This window comes from Pocillopora damicornis, chromosome 4 (genome assembly GCF_964200805.1).
Source record: "Pocillopora damicornis chromosome 4, jaPocDami1.2, whole genome shotgun sequence".
NCBI classification, from domain to species: Eukaryota; Metazoa; Cnidaria; class Anthozoa; order Scleractinia; family Pocilloporidae; genus Pocillopora; species Pocillopora damicornis.
In genome coordinates, this window is record NC_142673.1 from 20,448,643 (window position 1) to 20,476,517 (window position 27,875).

The window sequence follows — 27,875 nt, forward strand, 5'->3', positions numbered from 1 at the left end:
AGTGTCGTCGTGCGGCTAAAACTGGTGTATACTTCAACAGTTTAGTGCTTGAAAGAATAACCGGAATAACCGCCTTGAAAATTTAGCACAAAGGAAGCTTGAAGAAAAATAATGTGGGAATATTTCTTCATCAGAGTTTTTTCTGTGCTCATTTGGAGCAATTTTGCACTTGTGCCCGTGCAGTTTCGAAGTTCTTCTGGAATTTCAAATGCATTGAAGTTAATAGGGCAGATGGAGCACTGTTTGAGGAGATGTAGGATCAGCTTTCAAGTCAATGACGCAGATCTATCAGGCGAAGAGGTAATTAGAAATTCAAACATTTGGAATGATGTTTAGTTTAGTTGCTAGTAGCTAATCGTAAAAAGCTACAGGCAAGATTACGAAAGAACTTCTCTTGTAAAGAATACAATTGGAAAATTGGGCAATGTCCAATGTTATATTCATTCCCAATCATTCAGCCTTCTTGAAACCTTTCTCAATCGTAGTGTTGTTTTCGCCATTGTTTTCCTCTACCAAATAACTTTTTTATAACGAGGTTTAAGGTTATACGGATATCTTTCCGACGACTTTTGGCTCTATTTAGATGAGAAATTTTAGCCTGACGAGAGATCTGTTCTGATGGAATTTCAAACCTCACTCATGACGATATGAGAAAGGCGCAATACTTAAAATTTCATCTGGATTGATACTAAAGAAAAATGTACACAAACCTGCCCTATCCCGCCTTTCCAAATGAAATCCGATCAGATCAGTTTCTAAAGAAAGAATGCTGAGGGCAGGTTTCGGAAGTAGACACCTTCCCTTTGACAGGCACATATCAGAAGACCCTTAAGTTTAATTAAGCATAGGAATCTTAACCTCTTGAAGCTGTATTACGAGCACTCTTCATGAGTCATTACTTTCAAGGCACGGGAATTTACTCACGCGATGCATTTGCGCTAAGTCGAGTCCAGGACGATCGTGAACGGAAATTATCAACTGCCTGCCCTTCTTGCTACAAAGCATTTCAACCTGGCTTCTAGCAAATCTGTATGCATTCAAAAATATCTTACTATGGTTTGATTACCGAGCTATGAAAGTTAAAATTGTTTTCGACCAGCCAGCTTTGCGTTGAGCGTTTTCTTTCCAAACCAGAAAGTTGTTCGAAGGATAGCTATGTAATCATTTCCAACATGCATATATTTCAACAGAAAGGCGCGTTCTTTGTCTCGTTACTATGTTTTTCCACAATCCTTGCATTTATAGACAAGGAGCTAATATTGTTTTGCTCAAGGTTATGGATATCTTAATTGCAGCGAGACGTTTTTTCTTGTTCCTCGCTTTTTTTGTTAAATATTTGGGAGTGACAAATTGATGTTAAGCTAAGTTTTGTGATGGGGTGCGTTCATTCTCTAACCACTCCAGAAGTTTATGAGTTAGAAACCCCTGAAGGAAAAACAATGGATTACAATTTTTCTTCTCTTTGACTTGATATAACCTTGATAATTTTCTCTTCGGTTTCTCATAGATACATACATTACAATTTGTGCATTTTTCTGTCGTTTTCCTGTCGTTTTTCTGATTTAGACTGTATGGAAAGGTAATAGAGAGCATAATTGCTTTTTTCAATCATATCCGGTCAACATAATATTCAATCTAATACAAGACTTGCGAGTTTCGGTCTACATTCTCTCTATATATTAAGTTACAAAGAGTGACGCAGTAACAGATGAAGGAGTCACACAAAGCCAGTGACTTGTATGATAAAAACGGGAATCACGCATTGGAAAGGAAATAATATTATAAAACACTATTGAAAAATCATTTTCAGTCTTTTACATTTCGAGTTTCAGTCCTGGTGCTTTAAGTAAATGTGTGCAGTTAATCTAGAAAACAGGAAAAGGTAAGAAGAAAGAGAAGCTGCAAATAACCTTGGTGAATCTTAGATGGTTTCATGTTTAGGGTGTCTACTGCGTAGAATAACAAGTGAATATTCAAACGGAAAAGAATTGTTAAAGAAGGATGGAAATATTGTGATAAGCAAGAAGATCCGATGTTTTAAGACTTTAGATTATTGGTTGACTGACAAAAAACAACACTGAGATGATAACATTTGCAATGTAAATCGAAAATGTCTATTTCAGCCTCCAAAATAGGGCCGTTTCGGTGGTATTTAACTTGAAAAAAAAAACAAAGAAACAAACACACAAGCATACAAACATCGGCTTCAATTCAAATAACACAATTACGAGATGAAGCACGAATATCGTGAACACTGAAGTTCAATCGGAAATAACTTTCCACCTGAGATAAGGAGAGAAATCTGCAATCAGGTGTAAGAAATAGAAACAACAACAGTATATTTAAAACTACCAATTAATGAAAAAATGGAAAACTTTGAATTTTCGACAAAATATTGCACCAACTTTACCTAAAATCGCTGAGTCGCCACGGCTTCCTCGATATTTGACCACAGTCAGAGACAAAGGATAACACAACTCTACTAGTACATCGATCGCGTGTGCTCTAATGATGTTTACGTGTATGAATAAAGATACCGTATATATGTGTGTCTTTTTTTCTCCTATTCTCGTTATTGCTCTCATTCTTGCATTTACGAGGTGGCATTTGAAGCTGAAGTGATCTATGCCTCAATAATGAATACACACACACACCTTGGTATTGTATTTCGTTAATTAATTTTGTTGACCGCCTAATATTTAAAACGGAATGTTTTTCAGCCAATTGTGATTTTGGTGTATCTTACAGGTACCAGTGGATCATTTCTGTTACGCAAAGTGCATTGAAAAGGAAGGTATGAATTTTGATAAAACAAATTGGTGGCAAACTCTCAAGCGTTAACTTATTAAAATAGATAATGATTGGATCTTCGTTTTTTCTTTGTGTAACATCCCTTAGCTAAGAAAACAATTTCAATCGATTTTTTACTTGGATTTCTCATTACTTTTGCGTTCCCTCGGTCAGTTAATAGGTCAACGAGTGAGCTGGTGGTCAAACGGTCAATCTGGCCTTCAGTCGGTCGATCGATCAGATGATCAGACAAACAGTTTGATAGCCAGTCCAACAAACGAGTTGTTTGTAAGAATATTACGAGTTAGTCAGACGATCTGCTGTACATTGATAGCTCAGTGGCTCGTGATCAGGCAAGAAGGCACCTTGCAAATTCTAATTTTGCCATCCATACTAAGGTCAAACGTTGGGTGAGGAAGTAAAAATGTTTTTCTTTTATGAATCGCAGTGGAAATCGTCAGTGTTTTAGCTTTATTTCCATCAAAGATCAGTTTACTCATAAAACGTATTTAGGACGTTTAAGTGAATGGAACCTCTCACTTTGTTCTAGAAAATATATATCATATATAATTTTTCTTAAGACTCTTTAGCTAAGAAACATGTTACTTCTCTTTAAAGCGCCCTTCCACTTATTCTTTAAACATGTCCATGTATATACCTTCCTCTCGCCAATAGGGAAACAGCATTTTCTTATGAACGAGCGACACCGCCTGGTTACTGCACAAAACACGTCGTCAATTATGAGAATCAAACGAGGTAATTAAACTAATAAACATATGAACACATGACAGGAATGGACTGTGAAATTAACTTAATCTTTTGGTAAGACCCGAGGGTTCCTGAAATTGCAATGATTCCCATTAAATGTTGGCCGGATTCTTCTATTTAAAAACTTGAGTGTGCTTCTTAAGCTTTCCAAGACGCCTCCAAATCAGAAGTTTTTTTCATTTAAAATATATTTCAATCGCAATATTTCAATTCGCTATTGGTATATTATAATTTATTTGGAGGAGAAATTTCAATTAAACAAAGATGGTTACTAAAGAAACGGAAAAAACTACAACAAAAAAAACCACGACGACAACAAACATAGCAACTAAAAGTAATAATCAATCCTACTACAGACCAATAGTTTCTTATTCGTCCCATGATTCATTTATCAGTGCATGGTAATTAGATTAGCTGTAGAATAGCTCAGCTGTTTTGAGTCTCGAGCCCCCTTGGTTAAAATAAATAAAAAAAGTTATGATTTTTACGTCAATTGTTTTTTACTCTATTATCTTTTTTATTTTATTGTTATTTCAGATGTCCCTAACGGCCAAAGGAATCAGACATCCTCAAACACATCAGGTATTGTAAAAATGTGTGAGCGAAATATTTCGTTATAACAATGTTTTCGGTTAAAAACTGTGTCGACAAACGCGCGACTTAAATTTCGATTTTAGCTCTGTTATACTCGCACCACCATTTCACCCCTCAAATGTACAACAAAATTAGCAAAGTGAAACAGCGAAGATGATATCAATCTGTTATCTCTCCATACAGTTGTCCCAAACAGCGAACGAATTAAGCCGACATATCCCAGCGGAGAAGAATATCCCGGTAAGTCTGAAACAGAATGATTATATAAACTAAACAGACAAGGGTTTAATGGATAGTAACGTTCTTTTACCTACTTTACGTACAACCATACAAACAAACCACCGCAACTCAACCTCAGGGGCTCAATCATTGACAGCCTTGTATATAAGATGAAATTCTTTCCATACCCTTTTCACAGCCACTGATATTTCTAGGCGCAAAAAACTCTTCATTTTGTCTGGAAGTACATTTACGAGAGATTTTTTGTCTGCTCCAAGTAGGCTCGTGCAGTCATATTTCCCACTGGCCTGTTTCTCTCCTCTTCGAGAATTTTAGTTTTGCTTCGCCACTTTTGTATTTCACATTTCAGACATTTTATTTCTTCGTATAACTCTTTTACAGATTTCATTTGACCCTCGTAGACCTGAACTTTTTTCATTTTTTCATCTAAATCATTTTTGTCCTTTCCTTGGTTTCCTTGTATAATTGCACAGCAGCATGAGCAAATTTCATAAAATAGACGCAAATGTTTTGCCTCACAGCTTGATTATCCGTACTGGCGAACATCTTGTCAGGTACAGAGTACTCTGGAAGATCCAATATTCTTCTTTTCTATTGCCCTTGGGATGAATCGGCTTGCTCAGTTTCACTTCCGGTTGCAGAATTTTGACCGGAAGTTCTCCCACGATCGGACGGTTGTTCATTTACGACGTTGTGCCATTTCTTAAGAAGTGGCAGTGGATTTTCCACAGCAAAAAAGGTTTTTCCTCTCGTTCGCCTTAGCTGAATAACAAATTTCTGGTCGGCTGATCGCAATCTGTCTCTTGAAATTCATCTAGTGGGTTCGCCAGACATGTGTGACAAATTGTGTTACAAATGTGGTATAACGAAATGCAACGAGGTTAAAAATAAATACGAGGTTACTTATGAATAAATGGGGAGGCTACTAAGCTACCCTAGAGATTCTGGGAAGCAAAATGGTGGACGATTGGCGACGAAAAGAGTGGTTTTGCGCCCCCGAAACATGGTTTATTGCCGGTCGCGCATGGACTTTAAAATTCTACTTTCCCTCGCATCGAATTTCACCGAGTTTTGGCCGTTTTTCATCGTCTTTTGGAACCGGTTTAACATCGTGAATGAATTTAATTCTGCACTACAAAAGAGGTTTCGGATGTAAACAGAGCATTGAGATTTTTGAAAAGGTACCAGTATCTTCGTGCTGGCTTTGAAAACTATAGGACTTTATAACACTTTGAGCAAAATCGCGTCACGTAAAGGAGGACATATGGTGGATTTTAAGTTTTATGGTGCTCAGACATAAAATGACATCAGAACTCTCTGTCTGTTGTTACCCTCGTTAATTTTGCAAATGATCTCTCTTAGTTTACTGTTACTCTCATATTTACTATGTTTGTTTCTTTGTTTGCTCCAATGAAATGAAAGGTTTGTTTGTTTTACGTAAAAATGAAGTACATATTATCATTGGTATCAGAATGGATATTAAGATGCTTGGGGAACAAGTCACGAGTTGAAAAGTCCTTCACTACTGATGATGTAGAGACAACATACGAAGAGCTTAACAACACGGGGAGGTATATCGCAACGGTCTCATGGAAACCTTTTGATAGTAAGTGGAATACCAGCATTTTTCACGGTATCGAAATAAACCTTGAGTCATTGTTTAGGTATAAAAGCGAGTTTAATATCAACTCATCGACATTGTAAATGCAACTCGATTTAATTTGGTGGATCTTATTTATGATTCAATTTTTGTTTGCGGATAGGAATAATAAAAAGGGGACGTTCTCTCGGACATTTAGAAAGATGATGTGTCTTAATACCGTCTGTGAGCTTAAAAAACTCCAGATTAGCAAAAATAATGAGGTTTCGCTGTCACTTCATGCAATTTCTCCCCGATTGCGGTTACTGTGGGAGTGAGCACGTTGCGTGACGAAAACAAATAATGGCTGTTAAAGGGACTGGCGGAGAAGCGGATAAAATCAATTCGTTTGCATGGATGAGAAAAAAACAAGGGTCCAGCGATGCATTGTCGAATGCCTGATGAGCGTCTCCTCATTTTCGACCTCTAAAACCCTTACAGAAACACCATGAACGGATATGATGAGAAAATCAGAAGTAAGAATGTAACATTTGTTTCTTTCAGTTCAATTGAGCAATTGGACTGGATACGGAATAATATACGCAATAATAGATTTCACCAGCGATAACGCTGCCAAAACCTATTGTCAAGAATTGGATAAGGTGAGAGGATGACGACTGAGTAGTAAAGACGACGTAACGTAAACCATCTTAAAATGTATCAAAACTGCAGATCAATGAGGGCTTATTGTGAGCGTAACACGTGTGAAAGGGAGGAAAGGCACAATATAGAGGAGAGTGAAAAAAGGGGAAGAAAAGAAAATACTTAGGTCCATCACGAGAACGCGAACCTGGTATTGTCCAATTTCATGGTCCGAAGCTTTACCGCTGAGCTGCAGAGGACCTCAATGGCGGGTTGGGCGATATACCAACTTCGTACCTCACTAGTGTCCTGCCTCTTGTTAGGATCAACAATGTCAATGGCGGTGTACGTGTAAGGTTATGAAGGACCCCTATACGTGATCGTTTTGTTGATGATTTTCATACGCCTCGATGATCGGATATTTTGCGATTTGCGTTCTGAATTTCTTAGGGACACGGAAATTGCTAGGTAATAAAAGTCTGCTGGTATTACATGTAGATGTTCACTCATCGAATTAGGACATATTATTACACTATCATTTTTTTTTGGTTCTCGAGATACATCCCACGGCTTTCTCTGAGAATTGTTTAGGGTGCAAACGAAATGGGAAAGCAACGAGGGGTCATTCGAGAGGAAAAAAATTATAAAGGATCGAAGTGTTTCATTATTCCATGGTCATTGCTCCAGTTTTTGTCCATACATCTAACCTATTTGACGGAGTTTGATACCGTCGCATAAATTGCGCGTTCTGTTGCTCTGATACGATAAACTGATGTAATAGTCGATCAAATGCCTACTTTCCTGAACTTCTTGTTATCATTTGTAGTTACACCTGCTCTATGTTTGGGTCGCACAATTTTTAAGTATAGATTGAAAATGTGATAGGATTTCTTTTCTGCCATTGTAAGGAACATTTCAACTGTTTTTATTCATTTACTTTTTTCCGCTTTTTTTCTAAGACAAATGGCCTTCATCTCTCTGTGGGACAAAATATTAACGTTTACATATTAGGCGTATTCTACCTTGGATGAAACTTTGTCGATTTAAAACTCTTTTACCGCTCACAAGCTTTACAAGATAAGGTGGTTATCGAATAGTTTACCTCTCGGAAATACATTTATAAGGATGAATAGCACAGCCCACCTTAATTTTATGATCTTTTCTTTTTAGGACGCTACGAACATTACCATAACTAATTCTTCTTACGGAATGATGAATGATTCTTATCTTGTGCTTTATGTAAGTATCACAAATAATTGCTAATAGTTTTTATAGTATAGTTGCTCAGGTGCTTTCGAATCCTATTACGAGTTCGTTTTGTCTTTGAAACCATCCTTTTTATAAAGGAAGCTTTGTGCTTATTTTGTTTCAATTGGTTTGATAACTCGTGCCGAAATAAGATTAGTTTCCGCTAGAATTTAACAGAAAAACTTGAAAGAGAAAGAAGAAGACATGGGAATAAAGAACCATAAAAAAAAGACAAACAAACAAACAAACAAAAACAAAGAAAACAAAAAGAAAACGTATAATACTCGGCTTTTTATTTCACCCCAATTTCTTTCCCGACTAATCAGTTTTTTTGTGATTTTGTCCTTGGATTTAGCAAAAGTATTTTATTATATGTATAACGTTTGTCAAAAGGAGAAGTCATTCGGATAAGAAATATAGCTCTTGACAAAACGAATATCATAGTCTTTGGACGTTTTATTCAGGGTTTTACTCTGTAAATGTTGCGGAAATAATTTATTTCTTTAAAACCCTTGATAAATCCTTGAAGAAAATCGATAATAATCTTGTTTTTCAGATTACTTCTCTGCCATATCCTGTGCAAATGTTCTATGACTTCCCAATCCGTAAGTTTTGTGAAAGCTCGGAGCCAAAAATGAGTCAATGAGCCTCTAATGCATGGTTGTTTTGTATTTTGTTTATTCGCATTTGTCCACTGGTTTATTTGTTTATTCTTCTGTTAATATTTAGTTCTTCTTACATATTTTTAGCTGTGTTTGATATGAAAGCCAGCATTTTTTTAAAGGAAACATGATAGATTTATACATCTCTGAAACATTGTTCATTTTAAATACAGTTTGCGAAGTGCCAACGCCATGCGTAGGGGAGTCAGGTGAGTTTTCAGAGGGAGAGCTGCTACAGCAAAATTTAATTTACATCGCCGTCCCAAGTTCCAATTTCAAGCCTATGCCATATGTATCCCCGTTCCAGTGCATCATCCCCATCCTCAAACTCTTCTTAAATCAATCAGTAATCAAATTTTTTGTTGAAAATAGACCGTTATGTCCGCGACGTGGTCGTAAGGGTGTAAGCCTTAATCCGTATTTAATCACCGCCAATCAGTGGGCTCAGTGATATCATTTATTGAATACTGTCTTTAGTTTCAAAATAAGCTTTGAAAAAGATGCGGTATTTGCCTCTGGTTCTTATGGTCTTTTCAGTTGGAAAAATACTTCGACGATCTTTCGTGATAATTTTCCACAAATTTCTCCGGCTCTGGTTCGGACAAGGTTCCAGAAGAAAAAATTATTTTTGATTTTCAAAGCTCGTAAGGTATTATTTCTGATACGTTCCCTAATCCTTCCTCGTAACTGCTTTCTAAGTAGTGCTTCAGTTTTGTGTTATTCTTAATAACAAGGTGTTGGAGCCCCGATGTCTGCAATATTCACACAAGAAAGGGGCAATGTGTTGGAGGGTTTTTAGATTTGCATGTAATCTTAAGGTAGTCAATGTACTATTATTCTTATCTATCCTCCTTTGCTCTTTCATCGGTCAATCAACTTTTTTCTCACAGGTAGGTTTTAAATCAACAAAATTTTAAAATTAAAAGGCTATACTTGAAGGAGTATAGGTAATCTCAACAAATAGATAAAAAAGGAAGGGGTGGAGACTTTGAATATGCAAAACTATTCGATCTAATTCCCTCCTTGAAGGGGAGCAGTATAAAACGTGGCAACCAATCTCTATTATTAGCAATTTTCCTTCTGATGGTTTTATTTTCTCTTTTACCCCTTTTTTGCAGCCCAGAGACGCCCTACGTTTACAGGTAGGTTTCCAATTAACAGCCTTAATTGACCAAAATTGTCCTTACGAAATACCTCTCACCTTGGAATAAAATAACAATGATTAGAATGGACAAATTTGGATTTGATTGGTAAAGTAGAAGCAAAACTGAGTGATAAACAGGGGTGGGGACTGGTTCAATTACATTTCAAAACTCAGAAACAATCGGATCTGACGTTGAACATTTGGAGTATAGAATTCATGCCTTGCCAGAGCGAAATTCCTTCATTGATACGCAGCTGGTTCGAAGTCACTCGATCCAGTTCATGCCGCTCCTTGTTTGATGAACTCTGTTTGATATCTCATTCATGACGTGATTCCGCCGCGGTAACTGTAAATCAGGGCCAAAGGTATCGTTTGTAAGAAATGGTTCTACAACGTACCCTTCTATTCATTCGGCTGAAAAAATTCCCAGACTTCAGATTGTTTAGGAAAGTTTATTAGAAGCAAGCAAGCCCTTCATAAATTCCTGAAAGAAGAAACTATTTATTGCCTCCACGTTCTTCTATAAAAATCTACTCTTGTTTGCACAAGGAAAAATTGTAAAGTATATGATGACACTCTTGTTGAAGGCCTAAATGTAATAACATTTAGTCCTAAATGAAATAAGCCTCCCATACAATCGTATAACTCCGCCAGTGCAATGTTGTTATAGCGGACATCCATATTGAGATGTTGAAGTGACAGCTGTTGCACCAAAAAATCCTATGACCAGTATTCATGTCACATTGCGGGCTCGTTGATATTAATCAGCGTCTTCTTATTTGCTAGACTTAAGTCGAGAAGCATTGGCTGCAAACCGTTACACTGATAAACAATTAGCATCAAATGACAGCTGTCAAAACAATGAGTACGCTGACCTATAACTCTCTCCAAATATCACTGGCACAGACTCTTTGGTACAATCGACTTTGGGAAAATGTGATAACGTAATACTTGTGTGATCAGTGATCGAGTTAGCAAGTCATAAACCAGATTACAAACTTAGTCAAGGGAGTCCGCTGACCTATAGGACAATTTGTAGGCTCGAATTTACATTTTTTTGAACTTGGGATCCCTGTATGGCTTCTCTCCACCTCGATAATCAGTTCATGTGCCTTATAACTATAAGTGCAAACTGATGAGCTTTCTTTTTTCATTTATTTATTTATCTATTCATTTTCTCCCCTCATGGCAGGGAGAAGAGATAAAGACCAAAAACCATAAATAAGATCGACTTGAGATCGACTGTGGAATATGTTTTCTCTCTTGACCAAGCTTATTGGGTCATGATGGCTGGATATTAACCTTGTTCTTTTTCTGCGTTTTTATGGACCCCGACTTCGTCTCGGTCCACAAAAACGCAACAAAAGAACTTGGCCAATATCCATCCATCTTGACCTCACGCTTGGTCAGTAACGTATATGAATATATTTCATGCAGACCCATCCAAATCTAGCAAGAGAATACAGTGCAAAATATTCACTTCCGATTCCGGAATTTGTCTTACGTATGGGTCAGTGGACTTCCTTTTCCTTGTAATTTGGTTCATAAAGTGTTAACTTCAGCACTGATCACACAAATACATCGTCAAAATCTGTTGCACTAAAGAGTCTGAGCCCATAACATAAAGAGAGGTATTGGCCAACGTTCTCATTGTTTTCACGTCTGTCAATTTGATGCCAAAAGCACATCAGTATAAGGGTTTGTGGTCTTACTTATCGACTTGCGTCTCTAGCAAATAAAAAGACGCTGATTAAGATCAACGAGCCTTCAATATACCAAATATTGGTCAGAGGATTCCTTAGTGCAACAGCTGTCACATAAACATCTCACTGTAAATGTCGGCTACAACAACAATGCTCTGACGGAGTTAAACGATTGCATTAAAGGCTTATTACATTTAGGGCCGAATGTTATTACATTTAGGACAGTTATTACATTGAGACCTTCAACAACTCTTCGCGAGAAAAGTCCAATGTCTTTAATTCAAATAATTTCGACTGTTCTTAGTCTTGTAAGGTCAAAGTGTCATTTTTGAATCGTAAATATTTGTCCTTCGTGTTTTGTGTATATACAGCAGTCATCACCAAAAAAATTCTCTTTCTCTTTAGGTGGCGACAAAAAAAGTGTTACCAACATGGCAGCTGCCATCTCCTCAACATGTGCTGTTGTTCTTATACTTTTTTCGCTATCGTCTTCGACGTCTGTGAGTTTCATTGCCTGGTAAGTTGTGTTGTTTTTTCCGATACTTCGTGTTTTAAAAATTTCAAAAGAACTGTGTAACATTCACCACCGGCCGGTTTTAGTTCAGGTTCTCGTCGATTTTTAAGGTTATTAATTGTTTAATCTGATGAAATTTCTGTTTCAGATATGGAATTTGAGTACCACGCCTTCCTTATTTACAGCTCCCAAGACTTGAAGTGTTGTGTGCATTGCGTTACTTAACAAAAAGAATCCGTGTTGCCAAGCGTCTGTTATCGATTACTAAACAAATGCAGGGAAACATGTGATCTATTTGTTTTTATGTAATAAAGAGGCAGAAAACATTGTTAATGGTGATATCTTCTATGCGTCTTCCCTTCAGTACATCATAATTGAAGAGCAATTCAAAATACGCTCGTAACTCAGCTTTTTATATAAAAATTTAATTGACTGAGATCTCACTCTTGGAATTTCCTTTCGTCAAAACAAGTAAGAAGACAAGCGCTTTAGTTTCCAATCACTTTTTTAACATTAAGCAGAGTTGTGAGTTAGAGCTGGATTACGCCATCAATACACCGAGGGAAAGGAAAGATGATGGCTTATTTGTTATTAAACATAGGCAAACTTCCTGCTGAAAATCGGTTGAAAAGGAAACTTAAGAGAAAATGTTGGTCAGATCTTTAGGTTTGAAAATGTCTTGTAAAAGTGATTGTTATTGCTACTACGTTTCAGTCAGATATGCAGAAAGGAAAACTGGAAAGGAAGAGAGGAAAAAGAGGAAGGCTAAAAAGAGTGCGCCTCCTGAGCCACTCTTGAGCTCTTGCAACATCATTTTTTGGTCATTTATAATCTGTTACTGAAAAATCAAGAGGCAATATGGACCTAAAAATTATAGAATTTTTGTTTGTTTTAAGAGGTGCGCCGAATACAAATGGTATCTAAATCTCAGGGTGATAAAGATCTTGAAGACGAACAATTTGCTAGAGAATTTTGTGTCGAGAGATCCGAATCCTTGAAGAAAAGATTCGTTTCCTAAGATAATTGTTTTTTTTCCATAAGTGTTGGACCTAATCCTCATGCCTTCACTTTAAATTGCCGCTTGAGTTACTTTAAAATCACTGGCCGCTTATGTAACGAGGCCATCTATGCTATCGGTTAAGATGGGGGAAAATAACTGCTCTTTCGGTTTTTCTTTTTGCTTTTTTTTGCCCATAGAATTACGCTCTGAGATGTGTCTTAGCCTTTTCCTGATAAGAAGCTTTTGTGGTTTCAGTTTTTGAATGGGATGCTTTTAAATAGGAAAAGAACTATATCAACCAATTAATTGTCACTCCTGATTAGTCGTGTGTCTTTGACTGGAAACAGTATGTAAAGCGCTAAGAACCTTCTACCCATTGAACTTTAAATGTGGTTTGTCACAAGAGAAAATAGAAAATCGATATAGAGTCCAACAGAGAAAGCGGAAAAAGCACAGGCACGCCCTCTAGATCTGATTACCGTCGGATACAGCATGAAGTGGCGTCTCCAGGAACTTAAACGACTTTTGTATTAACTATGTCGTTGAATTATAATCCGCTAAATGTTTAAAAACTTATATCGCTTTTCCTCTGTTTGAAGATATCACGATTATAACTTACTCCTTGATCGCTACCATAGTGGTCTGTCCGATCCTTTCATAACAATTTTTGAGTTATTTTTTCCCAGCAAGATAAGGTATTGTATTCAAATTTGATTTGATCTGAAGGAAGCTTACCGCTTCCCAAAAATCTACTTAATAAATCGTGGCGTACCCATTTTAAAACATTTCGGCACGTAGTTGGAATATTGTAGCAAATGCTAGACAGTTCGATAAATTTATCTTCTTGAATTACGTTTTGTTTACTTCCTGTATTCCAAGGGAAGTTAGAGGTGATTTTATTTTTACATCAAATGACGTCTGAGTGGCGGGATATTCACATAAGCCTCTTTGAGAGCCTTAAGTGTGAACGATACAACCTTACGGTTCATTTATTCTGAACTTTCGGTAGCTGGCAGTCGGTGTCGTTCACTTTCAACCTTCAACATACAGCCTCGTTCTGTTTATTGATGTTTCCATCTTTGCTGTTTTTGTTTTGAATTATCTCTTTTGTATCTTTCGTGGGTTTCTTCAATCTAAGTGTGTCGTTGTGCGGCTAAAACTGGTGCATTCTTGAACAAGCAAATATTTGGTGCTTGAAAGAATAACCGGAATAATTACCAGATGACTGCTACCCAAATGTATACAAGCAGTTCGAGTTGTCTGTGCATGAAAATTTAGCACAAAGGAAGCTTGACGAAAAACAATGTGGGAATACTTCTTCATCAGAGTTTTTTTGGGGCTCATTTGGAGCAATATTGCACTTGTGCCCGTGCTGTGTCGAAGTTCTTCTAGAATTTCAAATGCTTCGAAGTTAACAGGGCCGATGGAGCTCTGTTTGAGGAGATGTAGCATCATCTTTCAAGCCAATGACGCAGAACTATCAGGCGAAAAGGTAATTAGAAATTCAAACATTTGGAACGATGTTTAGTTTAGCTCAATGACAAATTAGTCGTAAAAAGCAATAGGCAAGATTACAAAAGAAATTTCCTTGTGCAATGTTATATTCATTCCCAATCATTCGGCCTTCTTTCCGACGAATTGTGACTCTAGATGTTAAGATGGGATATCAAACCTCACTTATAACGGTATGAGAAAGGCGCAATATTTCAAATTTCATCTTGGTTCTAAAGAAAAATGTACAGAAACCCGCCCTAACCCGCCTTTTCAATGAAAATATCAGATCAGTTTAAAGAAGGAATGCTGAGGGCAGATTTCGGAAGTAGACACCTTCCCTTTTGAAAGGCAAATATCAGAAGACCCTTAAGGTTAATTAAGGAGCATAGGAATCTTAACCTCTTCAAGAGGTTATGATTCCTATGCTCCTCATGAAGAGTGCTCGTAAAACAGCTTCAGTGAAGCTGTTTTACGAGCACTCTTCATGAGTCATTACTTTCAAGGCACGGGAATTTACTCACGCGATGCATTTGCGCTAAGTCGAGTCCAGGACGATCGTGAACAGAAATTATCAACTGTCTGCCCTTCTTTTACCACAAAGCATTTCAACTTAGCTTCTAGCAAGCCTGTATGCATACAAAAATGTGTTATCTTGATTTAGACCAGCCAGCTCTCTCTTGAGCGTTTTATTTCCAAACCACAAAATTTCTCGAAGGATGGTTATGTAATCATTTCCTACATGCATCTATTCCAACAGGAAGGCGCGTTCTTTGTCTTGTTACTGTGGTCTTTCTCGATTCTTGCCTTTGTGAACAAGGAGGTTATATTGTTCAGGTTATAGATATGTTAATAGTTTGTTTTGGAGCGGGCTTAAACACCTTTAATTATTTCTATTGATTTATGCCACCAGCATATATCTTTCTGAACTTGAAATAGTTTATTAGATGGTGCAACGGGACGTTTTTTCTCGTTTTAAGCTTTTCTGTTAAATATTTGGGACCGGCAAATCGATGTTAAGCTGAGTTTTGTGATGTAGCGCGTTCATTCTCTCAACACTCCAGAGGTTTATGAGTTTCATATTGAAGTGTAGTTTTGCCATTCTTAGAAGGAAAACGATGGATTGCAAATTATTTCATTTTGACTTGATAGAACCCCAGGTTATATAAGGTTAATACTTGTTTTGATAATTTTGTTTTGCTTCCTTATCTTTACGTTTTTCTCTTCGGTTTCTCATAAATACATGTATTACAATTTGTGTACTCTTTCTGTCGTTGTTGCCGGTTTCATTGTTCTGAAATAACGTTATCTACCTTCTGAATTTAGAGTGCTTTTAGACTGAATGGAAAGGTAATACAGAGCATAACTACTTTTTCAATCATAACCGGTTAACACAGCACTCTATCTTCTACAAGACTTACGGGTTTCAGTCTACATTCTCTCTATATTAAGTTACAAAGAGTGACGTAGTAACAGATGAAGGAGTGGTACAAAGCCGATGACTTGTATGATAAAAACGGGAATCAAGAATTGAAAGGGAAATAATTTAAAACACTCTTGAAAAATTACCTTAATCTTGTACATCACGAGTTCCTGTCCTGGTGTTTTAAGCAAATATGAGAAGTTAATCCATAGAACAGGAAAAGGTAAAGAAGAGAGAGAAGAAAAGCAGATAACCTCGGTGAATCTTGGAATTTCTAATGTCTAGGGCGTCTACTGCGTAGAATACCAACTGAATATTAAAACGGGCTCTTTCGAACGGATATGGTGGAACTACATCCTGTACAGAGTGGCGTGACATTAGCACGGTTGATATTTCTATCCAATGTATGAATTTAAAGCATAATTTCTGTAACAAAGACCGGCGTGATTAAATGACAAACAAACTGGAAGTACATTGAGCGCAAAGGAAAATATTATAGTAAGTTTCCTTCAGTTCCACAGGTACTTTTGTTACTCCATCCGTCAAATTTCTTCTAAATTGTTCAAGAAGGATGGAAATATTGTGATTAGTATTATATATTGTGATTATATCCAATGTTTTAAGACTTTAGATTATTGGTTGACTGACAAAAAACAACACTGAGATGATAACATTTGCAATGTAAGTAAAAAAGATCTGTTTCAGCCCCCAAAATAGGACCGTTTCGATGATATTTAACTTGAAAACACAAATAAAGAAACAAACGCATGTACACAAGCACAAACATCGGCTTCAATTCGAATAACAGGATTACGAGATGAGGTACCTGTATATCGTGAACACTGAAGTTCAATAAGAAATAATTTTCCACTTGAGATTAGGAGCGAAATCTGCAATCAGGTGTAAGAAAAAGAAACAACAACAAAAATGTATTTAAAATTACCAATTAACGAAAAAAGAGAAAACTTTGAATTTTCGAGAAAATATTGCATCAGCTTTACCTAAAATCACTAAGTGGCCAAAGATTCCCAGATATTTGACTGTAGGCAGAGACAAAGAATAACTGACAGAGCTCCACTATTGTATCGATGATGTTTACGCGTATGAGTGTAGGTAAGTGCTGTAAAGACATTTTTCTTTTTATCATTTTTGACTGGAGTGTGTCGTTTTCTTCTCCTGTTCTCGATATTGCTCTCATTCTTGCATTTACGAGGTAGCATTTGAAGTGATCTAAGCCATAAGCTTAAGCCTCTAATGAATACATGTACACGCACTGGTATTGTATTTCGCGGTAGAGTGATTTTGTTGAAAGCGTAATATTTAAAACGGAATGCAAGTCTCGTGATATAACTAGAGGGCTGAGGTTCTTTTTTCAGCCAATTGTGATTTTGGTGTATCTTACAGGTACCAGTGGATCATTTCTGTTACGCAAAGTGCATTGAAAAGGAAGGTATGAATTTTGTTAAAACGAATTGGTGGCAAACTCTTAAGCGTTAACTTATTAAAATAGACAAAATCTTTGTGTATTTTTTTGTGTAACCACCCTTAGCTAAGAAAACAATTTCAATCTATATTTTTACTTGACTTTCTCATTACTTTTGCGTTCCCTCGGTCAGTTAATAGGTCAATGAATAAGCTGGTGTTTAAACGGTCAATCTGACCTTCAGTCGGTCGATCGATCAGATGGTCAGACAAACAGTTTAAGAGCCAGTCCAACAAACGAGTTGTTTGTCAGAAAATCACGAGTCAGTCAGACGATCTGCTGCTCATTGATAGCTCGTGATCAGTCATCGGGTAACAATGTTTGCATGCATGAAGGTATCTTGCAAAATTCTGTTTTTGCCATCCCTATTGAGGATCGAACGTTGGGTGAGGAAGTAATGATGTTTTCCTTATGTGAATCGCAGTGGAAATCGTCAATGCTTTAGCTTTACTTTCATCAACCATCAGTTTACTCACGAAACGCATTTAGGACGTTTATGTGAATGGAACCTCTCAGTTAGTTGTAGGGAATATATATCATATATAATTTACCTTAAGACTCTTTAACTTAAAAACATTTTACTTCTCCTTGAAGCGCCCTTGCATTTATTGTTTAAACATGTCCATGTATATACTTTCCTCTCGCTAATAGGGAAACAGCATTCTCCTATGAACGAGCGACGCCGCCTGGTTACTGCACAGAACACGTCGTCAATTATGAGAATCAAACGAGGTAATTAAACTAATAAACATATGAACACATGACAGGAATGGACTGTGAAATTAACTTAATCTTTTGGTAAGACCCGAGGGTTCCTGAAATTGCAATGATTCCCATTAAATGTTGGCCGGATTCTTCTATTTAAAACTTGAGTGTACTTCTTAAGCTTTCCAAGACGCCTTCAACAGAAGTCTTTACGTTTTAAATATATCTCAATTGCAATATCTCAAATCCTTATAGGTATTTTATAATTGATTTGGAGGAGAAATTTCAATTGAACAAAGAAGGTCACCAGAGAAATGGAAAAAACTACAACAAAAAAAACCACGATGAGAACAAACATAGCAACTAAAAGTAATAATCAATCCTACAACAGACCAATAGTTTCTTATTCGTCCCATAATTCATTTATCAGTGCATGGTAATTAGATTAGCTGTAGATTAATTCAGCTGTTTTGAGTCTTGAGCCTCTTCGGTTAAGATAAATGAAAAAAGTTGTAGTTGTTTATGATTTTTATGTCAATTGTTTTTTTTACTCTATTACCTTTTTTCATTTTGTCATTATTTTCAGATGTCCCTAACAGCCAAAGGAATCAGACATCCTTAAACACATCAGGTATAGTAAAAACGTGTGAGCGAAATATTTCATTATAGTAACGTTTTCGGTTAAAAACTGTGCGCGACAAATGCGAGACTAAAATTTCCATTTTAGCTCCGTGATACTTGATAAGTGTATATTTTCACTCCTCAAATGCACAACAAAATTAGCAAAGTGAAACAGTGAAGATGATATCAATTTCTTTTCTCTCGATGCAGTTGTCAGCGAACGAATTAAGCCGACATATCCCAGCGGAGAAGAATATCCCGGTAAGTCTGAAACAGAATGATTATATATACTAAACAGACAAGGGTTCCGTGATCAATAACGTTCTTTTACCTTCTTTTCACACAACCATACAAACAAACCGCAACTCAACCTCAGGGGCCCAATCATCGACAGCCTTGTACAGTAATTCTTTCCATAGCCTTATCACAGCCACTGATGTTTCTGGACGCAAAAAACTCTTCAATTTGTCTGGAAGTACACTTGGGATAATTTTTTTGTCTGCTCCAAGTAGCTCGTCCAGTCATATTTTCCACTGGCCTTTTTCTCTCCTCTTCGAGAGTCTTAGTTTGCTTCGCCACTCTTGTATTTCATCTTTCAGACGTTCCATTTCTTCGTATAATTCTTTAACAGATTTCGTTTGACCCTCGTGGACGTGAAATATTTTCACTTTTTCATCTAAATCTTTTATTGTCCTTTCCTTGGTTTTCTTGTATAATTGCACAGCAGCGTGAGTGGTTGCTAATTTTTTGCTTGATTATCCATAATAGCGAACATCCTGTAAAGTACAGAGTACTCTAGAAGATCCACATATTCTCCTTTTCTACTACCCTGGGATGAATCGGCTTGTTCAGTTTCACTTCCCGTTGCCGAATTTGGACCGGAAGTTCCCCCACGATCGGAAGCTTGTTCATTTACGACTTTTTGCCAATCCTTAGGAAGTGGCAGTAGAATTTCCACAGAAAAAAATGATTTTCCTCTCGTTCACTTCAGCTGAATAACGAATTTCTGGTCGGCTGATCGCAATGTGCCTCTTGAAATTCAAGGAACATCTAGTGGGTTCGTCAGACATGTGTGACAAATTGTGTAACAAATGTAGCGTAACGAAATGCAACAAGGTTAATCATTTTAAGGTTATGAATACTGAATATTTACTGAATACTAGGGGAGGCTACTAAGCTACCCTAGAGATTCTGGGAAGCAAAATGGTGGACGATTCGCAATGAAAAGAGTGGTTTTGCGCCTCCGAAACATGGTTTATTGCCCATCACCTGAGGAATTTAAAATTCTACCTTCCCTCGCATCGAATTTCACCAAGTTTTGGCCGCTTTTCATCGTCTTTTGGAATCGGTTTAACATCGTGGAATGATTTTAATTTTGCATTACAAAAGAGGTTTCGGATGAAAACAAAGCATCGAGATTTTTGAAAAGGTACCAGTATCTTCGTGCTGGCTTCGAAAACTAAAGGACTTTCTAACACTTTTATCAACTTTGCGTCCCGTAAAGGAGGACAAATGGTGGATTTTAAGTTTTATGGTGTTCAGAAAAGATTGAATTGGGAATCGATGTAACCACAACGAAAAGTCAAATGGTTCATTTTAAAGGTAAAGGGTATGTCAAACCGCAATTTATGATATTTAAAGTTAATTTGCTGCTGTTATTGTGATGTATCGACAAGCAATAAAGTAAGGCAACGGTACTCTTTACTCTTTTCTTTGTAATTTGTCTTATATCATGTTTGTAATCTAAGACTGGATGTGGCGCTCACGCGCGTGCTTGGCCATGAGGCTGTAGATGATCATGTACTCTAAACCTGATCGAACGCGGGTTTTGCGTTTTCAGGCGGTAAACTTTCGCTGAATACGAGCTGCGTTTTATCATGGCTAGTTAAAGGAGAATTATAGCTAAAAATTGAGTTAATTTCTTTCGAAAGCCAAGGCGACGAAATTCTCGATTTCAGGCGTTATTCGTGCTAATTGTGTCTCACCTTTGAGAAATATTTTCTTAAAGCTTGTATTTTCGCGCTTTCTCTGCTTTCAAACCGTGGGCACCGATTTTAAATCAGCAATCTTCCAAATGAGCCTGTGACTTATGTTATGGGGAGCATAACATGTACTTACTTTCGAGACGAGTGGGAGTAAAGATAGAAAATAGGTATCATGCGGTAATTTCAGCGACTGATTGACTATCCTATGGTAGTGGTCATTTCGTAACAACATACTAAATCATGTTATGTTCTAATTAAGCTCGATACACACCAAAATATATAAATTATAAACAATCGACTTCACTGTCTTTCCTGATGCATCTCTGTAATGTCTGTACTACAAACAAGTCCTCGATGGAGGCAGATTATCCACAGCGAAACGAGGACACATTCTCATTACTCGATCGTCCACTATGCCTGAGAGTTGCACTAGTAAAGGCAACCCAGTTACAATAACCATAATCTCTCTCAGGGCTACTGGACTGTATTTTTGGAACAATATCTTACTATGGCTGAAAAGAAAAAGGCATAATTCTTCGCCTAACACATTCTTACCAAAATTCAAATCTGAATCGAGTTGCCGCAGTTCTCAACCATAAATTACAGAGGGTTATGGGGAGTGGACTGGCTGCCTCATTTAAAATTTCCATATCATGGGCTTACCTAAGTGAACGTTTCTCAGACATAAAATGACATCAGAACTCTCTGTCCGCTGTTACCCAGGTTAATTTTGTAGATGATCTCTCTTAGTTAACTGTTACTCTCACATTGTCTATGTTTGTTTGTTTGTTTGCTCCAATGAAATGAAAGGTTTGTTTGGGAAAGGGTTTATTTTACGTGAAAATTAAGCACATTTCGTCATTGGTATCAGAATGGTTATTAAGATGCTTGGGGAACAAGTCAAGAGTTGAAAAGTCCTTCACTACCGATGACGTAGAGACAACATATGAAGAGCTTAACAACACGGGGAGGTATATCGCAACGATATCATGGACACCTTTTGATAGTAAGTGGAATACCAGCATTTTTCACGGTATCGAAGTAAACCTTGAGTCATTTTTTAGGTATAAAAGAGAGTTTAATATCAACTCATCGACATTGTAAATGCAACTCGACTTAATTTGGTGGATCTTATTTATGATTTAATTTTTGTTTGCGGATTGGAATAATAAAAAGGGGACGTTCTCTCGGACATTCAGAAAGATGACGTATCTTAATACCGTCTGTGATCTTAAACAAACTCTAGATTAGCCAAAATAATGAGGTTTCGCCGTCAGTTAATGCAATTTCTCCCCGATTACGATTACCGAGGGAGTGAGCACGTTGCGTGACGAAAACAAATAACGGCTGCTTAAGAGCTGGAGATAAAATCAATAAAAAAAAGGGGCCAGCGATGCATTGTCGAATACCTGATAAGCGTCTCCTCATTTTTCGACCTCTACAACCCTTACAGAAATATCATGAACGGAAATGACGAGAAATTCAGGAGTAAGATTGTAGTATTTGTTTCTTTCAGTTCAGTTGACTAACTGGACTGGATACGGAATAATATACGCAATTATAGATTTCACCAGCGATAACGATGCCAAAACCCATTGTAAGGAATTGGATAAGGTGAGGGCATGACGACTGAGTAGTAACGACGACGTAACGTAAATCATGTAGATCGATGACTTATTTTGCGTATGGGCACAGGGCTTATTGTGAGTGTAATACGTGTGAAGGGGAAGCAAGGAAAACACGCCCATGATGAAAAAATCGATAAACAAAATGCTGGGAGTCAGTACCTAGGATGAGACTTTGTCGAATTTAAAATTCTTTTACCGCTTACAAACTTTACAAGATAAGGTCGTTATCGAATAGTTTACCTCTCGGAAATACATTTATGTGGAAGAATAGCATCGGGCCGCCTTAATTTTGCGATCTTTTCTTTCTAGAACGCTACGAACATTACCATAACTAATTCTTCATACGGAATGATGAATGATTCTTATCTTGTGCTTTACGTAAGTATCACAAATAATTGCTAATAGTTTTTAATTGTATAGTTGCTCAGGTGCTTTCGAATCCTTTTGCGAGTTGGTTTTGTCGATGAAACCATTCTTCTAATAGGGAAAGCTCTTTGCTTATTTTGTTTCAATTGGTTTGATAACTCATGCCGAAATAAGATTAGTTTCTGTTAGAATTTAACAGAAAAACTTGAAAGAGAAAGAATAAGATAAGGAAATAAAGAAACGTTAAATAATAATAATAATAATAATAATAATAATAATAATAATAATAAAAAACGTACAATACTCGCCTTTTTATTTCAACCTAATTTCTTTCCCGACTAATCAGTTTTTTTGTGATTTTGTCCTTGGATTTAGACAAAGTACTTCACTATATGTATAGTCTTTGTCAAAAGGAGAAATCAATCGGATAAGAAATAAAGCTCTTAACAAAACGAATATCAGAGTCTTTGGACGTTTCATTCAAGTTTTTACTCCGTAAATATTAGGAAAATCATTTCTTTCCTTAACACCCTAGATATATCCTTGAAGAAAATCCATGATAATCTTGTTTTTCAGATTACTTCTCTGCCATATCCTGTGCACATGTTCTATGACTTCCCAATCCGTAAGTTTTGTGAACGCTCTGAGCCAAAAATGAGTCAATGAGCTTCTAATGGTTGTTTTGTATTTTGTTTATTCGCATTTGTTCACTGGTCTATTTGTTTATTTCTTCTGTTAATATTTACTTTTTCTTACATCTTTTTAGCTCAGTACAAACCAGATAATAACGAAAACTAGATTTTCTTTCAAAATTCGCGGCAGCGGTTTATATGCTTTTATCAAATATCAGTTAACAATTTAATATTGCACTTTCCCAGTGACGCACCACCTTGGTCCTTGTGGAATCGTTATAATTACAATCACTATTTGTGAGCAGAATCTGTGTTTAATACGCTACTGCGTTCTGAAAGCCAGCCTTTTTTTTAAGAAAGCATGATAGATTTACACGTCTGAAACATTGTTCATTTTAAATACAGTTTGCGAAGTGCCAACACCATGCGTAGGGGAGTTAGGTGAGTTTTTAGAGGGAGAGCTGCTAGAGCAAAATTTCATGTACAGCGTCATCCTGAGTTCCAATTTCAAGCCTATACCATATGTGTCCCCGTTCTAGTGCATCATATTCATCCTCATACTCTTTTTAAATCAAACAGTTATTAAATTTATTGTAGAGAAAAGACAGTTATGTCCTCGACGTGGTCGTAAGGGTGTAAGCTTTAATCCGTATTTATTAACCGCCAATCAGTGGGCACAGTGATACCATTTATTGAATACTGTCTTTAGTTTCAAATGGTCTTTTCAGTTGGAAAAATCCTTCGATGATCTTTCAAGATAAGTTTCCAAAAATTTATCCTGCTTGGGTTCAGAGAAGGTTCCAGGAGGGAATATTATGTTTGATTTTCAAAGCTCGCAAGGTGTTATTCCTGATACGTTCTTGAATCCTCTTCTCTTAACTACTTTTTAAGTAGTGCTTCAGTTTTGTGTTATTCTTAACAATAGGGTGGTAGCAGCCACGATGTCTAAAATATTCACACAATAAAGGGGCAATGTGTTGGAAGGTTTTTAGATTTGCAAATAATCTTAAGATAGTCAATATACTATTTTTCTCATCTATCCTCCTTTGGGATCAATATCAGTCAATATCTGGGCAACTGTCCACTACCCCTTAAACTTAAAAACTTAATGAAACAGAGATTGATTATTATGTGGGCTTTTTAAGGGTCCTTTTTATAGTTCTATTTATATTAATAAGATATCACTTCACGGTTTAATGCGTCTTAATTTATAATCATCTGTGCCACTATTTGTAATTTTGGTACTTATGATATATTCTATATTATATATGCCATAGGGAAACTTGTAATTTGCTTTTGATTTTTTCTCCTTTTTAGTCCAAACAACTCAGTCTACAGGTAAGTTCGAAAATATAAAGCTTTATCCCAAGTTTTAAAAGTCACTTTCATCGAAAAAAAAAAAACTCCACATTATAAGACAATTATAATCAGCGTTGTTACTACATATAATATTATTATTTATGATATGTTCTTTAAGAGAACTGTTCAAAATACCACCCCAGCTCCGACAGCCAGAGTAATTTCCTTCTGATTTTTTTTCTCTCTTTGTAGTCCACGCAACTCATTCTACAGGTAGGTTTGAAAATTTACAGCCTTAAACAAAGTTAGAATCAAGGAATTTTATTAAAATGTAGAAAGCCGAATGTAAACTGGACAGAAATATGAGAGGGGGATAAGCGGTGGGGCTTAATACATGGAGGACTATTCATAACTTCCCTTGCATTGGTTCAATTTCCACCAATTAGTGTGGAACACTGGGAGTATAGGAATATTGCCCCACCAGGTTGAAAACCTTATGTTAGTTAGCCTGATTCGCACCTGTTGGTTAGGGGCAGTTGGATCTAATTCCCTGTTTTTGTTGTCTGCTATACTTTATTTGAGATCTTATTTCATGACACCATTACTCTGTTGTGAATCAGGGCCCAAACGTACGTATTCCCTGTAAGATATAGATCGTGGGAAGATATTGTTCACCACAATTTACTATTCTTTTCACTGAGTCGAGGACACCGAAATTTTTTGTCAGCCATGGGTGATTGTGAGGTGCTAGTTGGCAAGTTGTTTTTCTGATATTGTGCAACCTCACCTTAGTCTCTGCGTTATCCTATAAAAAAAACTTATATTTGGTACAGAGACAACTTTCTTGAAAAACCACAACATACGATCTCAAAGTTTGTCACTGGCAGTTTTGATTGCTACCTGGGAATGGTTAAATTATTTATTTTTCTCTTTTTTATCGCAAAAACGGTATATGCCTCATATGCAGTAAATATACACGATCATACAGCAATTTTTTTTTAGAAATATGCCTCATCTCTCTCTTACAGACAGTGATAAGAAAGGTACTGCCATTATTGCAGCTGTCCTCTCTACAATAGTTGCAATTGTTCTGATTGGCTTGATAGTTTTCTATTGTCGTCGTCGCCCTTTACCTCCAACGTTAGGTAAGTATCATTTTCAATAAGAATTAAGGTTAGTGAAGGTGGTTAATTAAGTCATTTATTTACGAAACACAATTTTTCCTCTAAATCGGGTCTTTATTTAAAAATTTGTATCTGTGCGACTGATTTCTTGTTATTTCAAAACAGATGAAATGAAGTGGTAATGAACGGAATGGAGCATAATTTTTGTCTGAAAATAATACTTGTGATTTCAAATAAAACTCAAGCTGCCCGCTCGTTCGATTTCGAAATCAAGGGTATGATTTCAGACCCTATACTACAAATGCAAAATTTAACCATGGTCATTAGCTGATAACACGTCGTATAATCCCAAACAGTGTAGGAAGTTGAAATTTGGTGCAGAAACTTCAAATTGAATTGATTGACAGGTAATTCGCGAAAACAAAACAAAACAAAATAGCGGACAGATGAGGAGAGAGTAATAACGTTTTAATTCAGAGTTTGAGGGAGCATTCTAAAAACAGAAACACCTAACAAAGGAAAAACAACTGGCTATAATATGGCTTCCAAAAACGGATTTGAAAGTATGAACCGGAGGCTCTGAATAAAAATTCTCTCGGAGTTTTACGCAACAGTTCGTACGAAAGACGCAGAAGATCACGAGTGTGACAGTTTTCGTGTAATGTTACTGCCGTTGACCGATACCTAACAGAGAAAGAATGCAAACGCTCAATTATTCTCGAGAGAGGTTTCAAAAGTTTGAAGCAAATTATTGACGAAAAAGCTCGAATATTCTAGCCACAAGGCAAAGGCAAGCGGCCTAACTGGCGGGCTATGACTCGAAATAAAGACAACCAAAAAGGAAAACAGAGTCATATCTTAGCTTGTATATGTAATAACTGGTAATCAGATTATTTTTATCTTGCAATTTCGGATAAATCAGCACTCATAAATTTATCAAAGACAAGAAATTGCCTTTGAAAAATTTACTCGTGCTGATTTATCCCAAATTCCACTCGAAATTATCTTATTACCTATTCAAATTGCACTCGGATCAGTGTAATTACCATATTTTATCCCATGCGCTTTTTGTTGCAGATCTAGAATTTGAGTACGACGCGTTCATTATATTCAGTTCCGAGGACTCACAGTGGGTGATAAACACCCTAATTCCAACCTTGGAGGAAAACCATGGAATGAAGTGTTGTGTGCACTACCGAGATTTTACCCCCGGAGTAACTTTTAGGAAAAATATGGTGGATAGCGTTTACAAGTGCAAGAAAACCATCGCCGTTGTGTCCACTCACTTTTTCAACAGTAAGTATTGTGGGTCAGAACTGGATTACGCCCTTCATCGACTTATGGAAAAGAGAGATGATAGTTTAGTTGTCATCAAGATCGATGATGTTGACAGAAGGAAGCTTCCTAAGGAACTTCAAAAACGGAGTTACATCGACTACGCAAAGTCAGTTGAAAAGGAAAGCTGGGAAAAGAAGCTGGTTGATTGTTTAAGTTACAAATAGGTTTAATATAATATTAAGGTTAACTGCAATAACTTTGCAAAAGTGCACATACACGCTTTTCATTGTTTTCGTATCATGCCTTATCTAATAAAAAGGGGGGGGGGGGGGAAGTCAGAAAGTCAGAAATTCAGAAATTTGTCGTGACTTCACATTAGTAGAAGTTAGGGATACCAAGTATTGAGAGAAATCAAAGTAATCGCGGGTTGAAATGTCGTGTCACGTTCACGCTCTTGCTCTGAATCACTGTAAGCCTTCTATTCTCTAACTGTGGTTATAGCCTTCAACAGAATAACGATAACACGCTTCACGATTAAAATACCTTCCAGCCTCACTTTGTGTTGCAGTAGCAATAATAAATTTTTATTCTTGTCATTCAGATTTTTTTTCTCTGTTTTATACGAAAACACGTTTTACACGTCTTTGTTTTATACGAAAACACCTCACTATTCTAATCTCTTGATATGAGTGCGTGACTACCATAGCACGACCTTGGCCATCGCGAGAAATTTGCGCGAGCATCTATCGACCTTGCTTTTCCTTTCAAGGGCCACGCTCAAACAGCATTGCGGAGGTAGTGGCCTTAGTCAGTATTTTCTGTATCACAGAAAAGGAAATCTTACCGTGTTTGTAGTACTATTCGACTAAATCTTTGAAATCTTGATCGAGAACCGGCTTTTTATACACTCATCTTATGTCTATCGTCCAATTACTAAGTATTTTTGACGTTTCATT

At 36.8% G+C, this 27,875-nt stretch overlaps 1 protein-coding gene and 1 long non-coding RNA gene across 5 annotated transcripts; both read left to right on the forward strand.

Moving 5' to 3' along the window:
• LOC113685912 (uncharacterized) lies at positions 1–27,518 on the forward strand. 3 transcript variants are annotated; one of them, XM_089204862.1, is made up of 14 exons: positions 1–300; positions 2,749–2,794; positions 3,466–3,546; positions 18,573–18,617; positions 18,818–18,868; positions 21,464–21,598; positions 22,109–22,206; positions 22,530–22,598; positions 23,163–23,211; positions 23,624–23,659; positions 24,536–24,556; positions 24,770–24,790; positions 25,546–25,662; positions 26,719–27,518. In XM_089204862.1, the coding sequence occupies exons 1-14, from the start codon at positions 112–114 to the stop codon at positions 27,141–27,143; spliced, it is 1,383 nt and encodes a 460-aa protein (XP_089060988.1). In that variant the 5' UTR covers positions 1–111; the 3' UTR covers positions 27,144–27,518. The 3 variants fall into 3 exon arrangements, with proteins under 3 accessions (XP_089060988.1, XP_089060987.1, XP_027059296.2); XM_089204861.1 differs by lacking the exons at positions 18,573–18,617; positions 18,818–18,868; positions 21,464–21,598; ... (1 more) ...; positions 22,530–22,598; positions 23,163–23,211 and adding exons at positions 4,096–4,140; positions 4,336–4,392; positions 5,864–5,998; ... (1 more) ...; positions 7,784–7,852; positions 8,418–8,466 and having other exon boundaries at positions 5–300; XM_027203495.2 differs by lacking the exons at positions 1–300; positions 2,749–2,794; positions 3,466–3,546 and adding exons at positions 14,074–14,376; positions 17,203–17,248; positions 17,933–18,013.
• LOC149047199 (uncharacterized) lies at positions 8,607–12,212 on the forward strand. Of its 2 annotated transcripts, XR_016186097.1 has the most exons (4): positions 8,607–8,732; positions 9,642–9,665; positions 11,776–11,887; positions 12,033–12,212. It is a non-coding gene; the product is annotated as an uncharacterized LOC149047199 (long non-coding RNA). The 2 variants fall into 2 exon arrangements; XR_016186096.1 differs by lacking the exon at positions 8,607–8,732 and having other exon boundaries at positions 9,024–9,665.
• Positions 27,519–27,875: the final 357 nt, after the last annotated feature.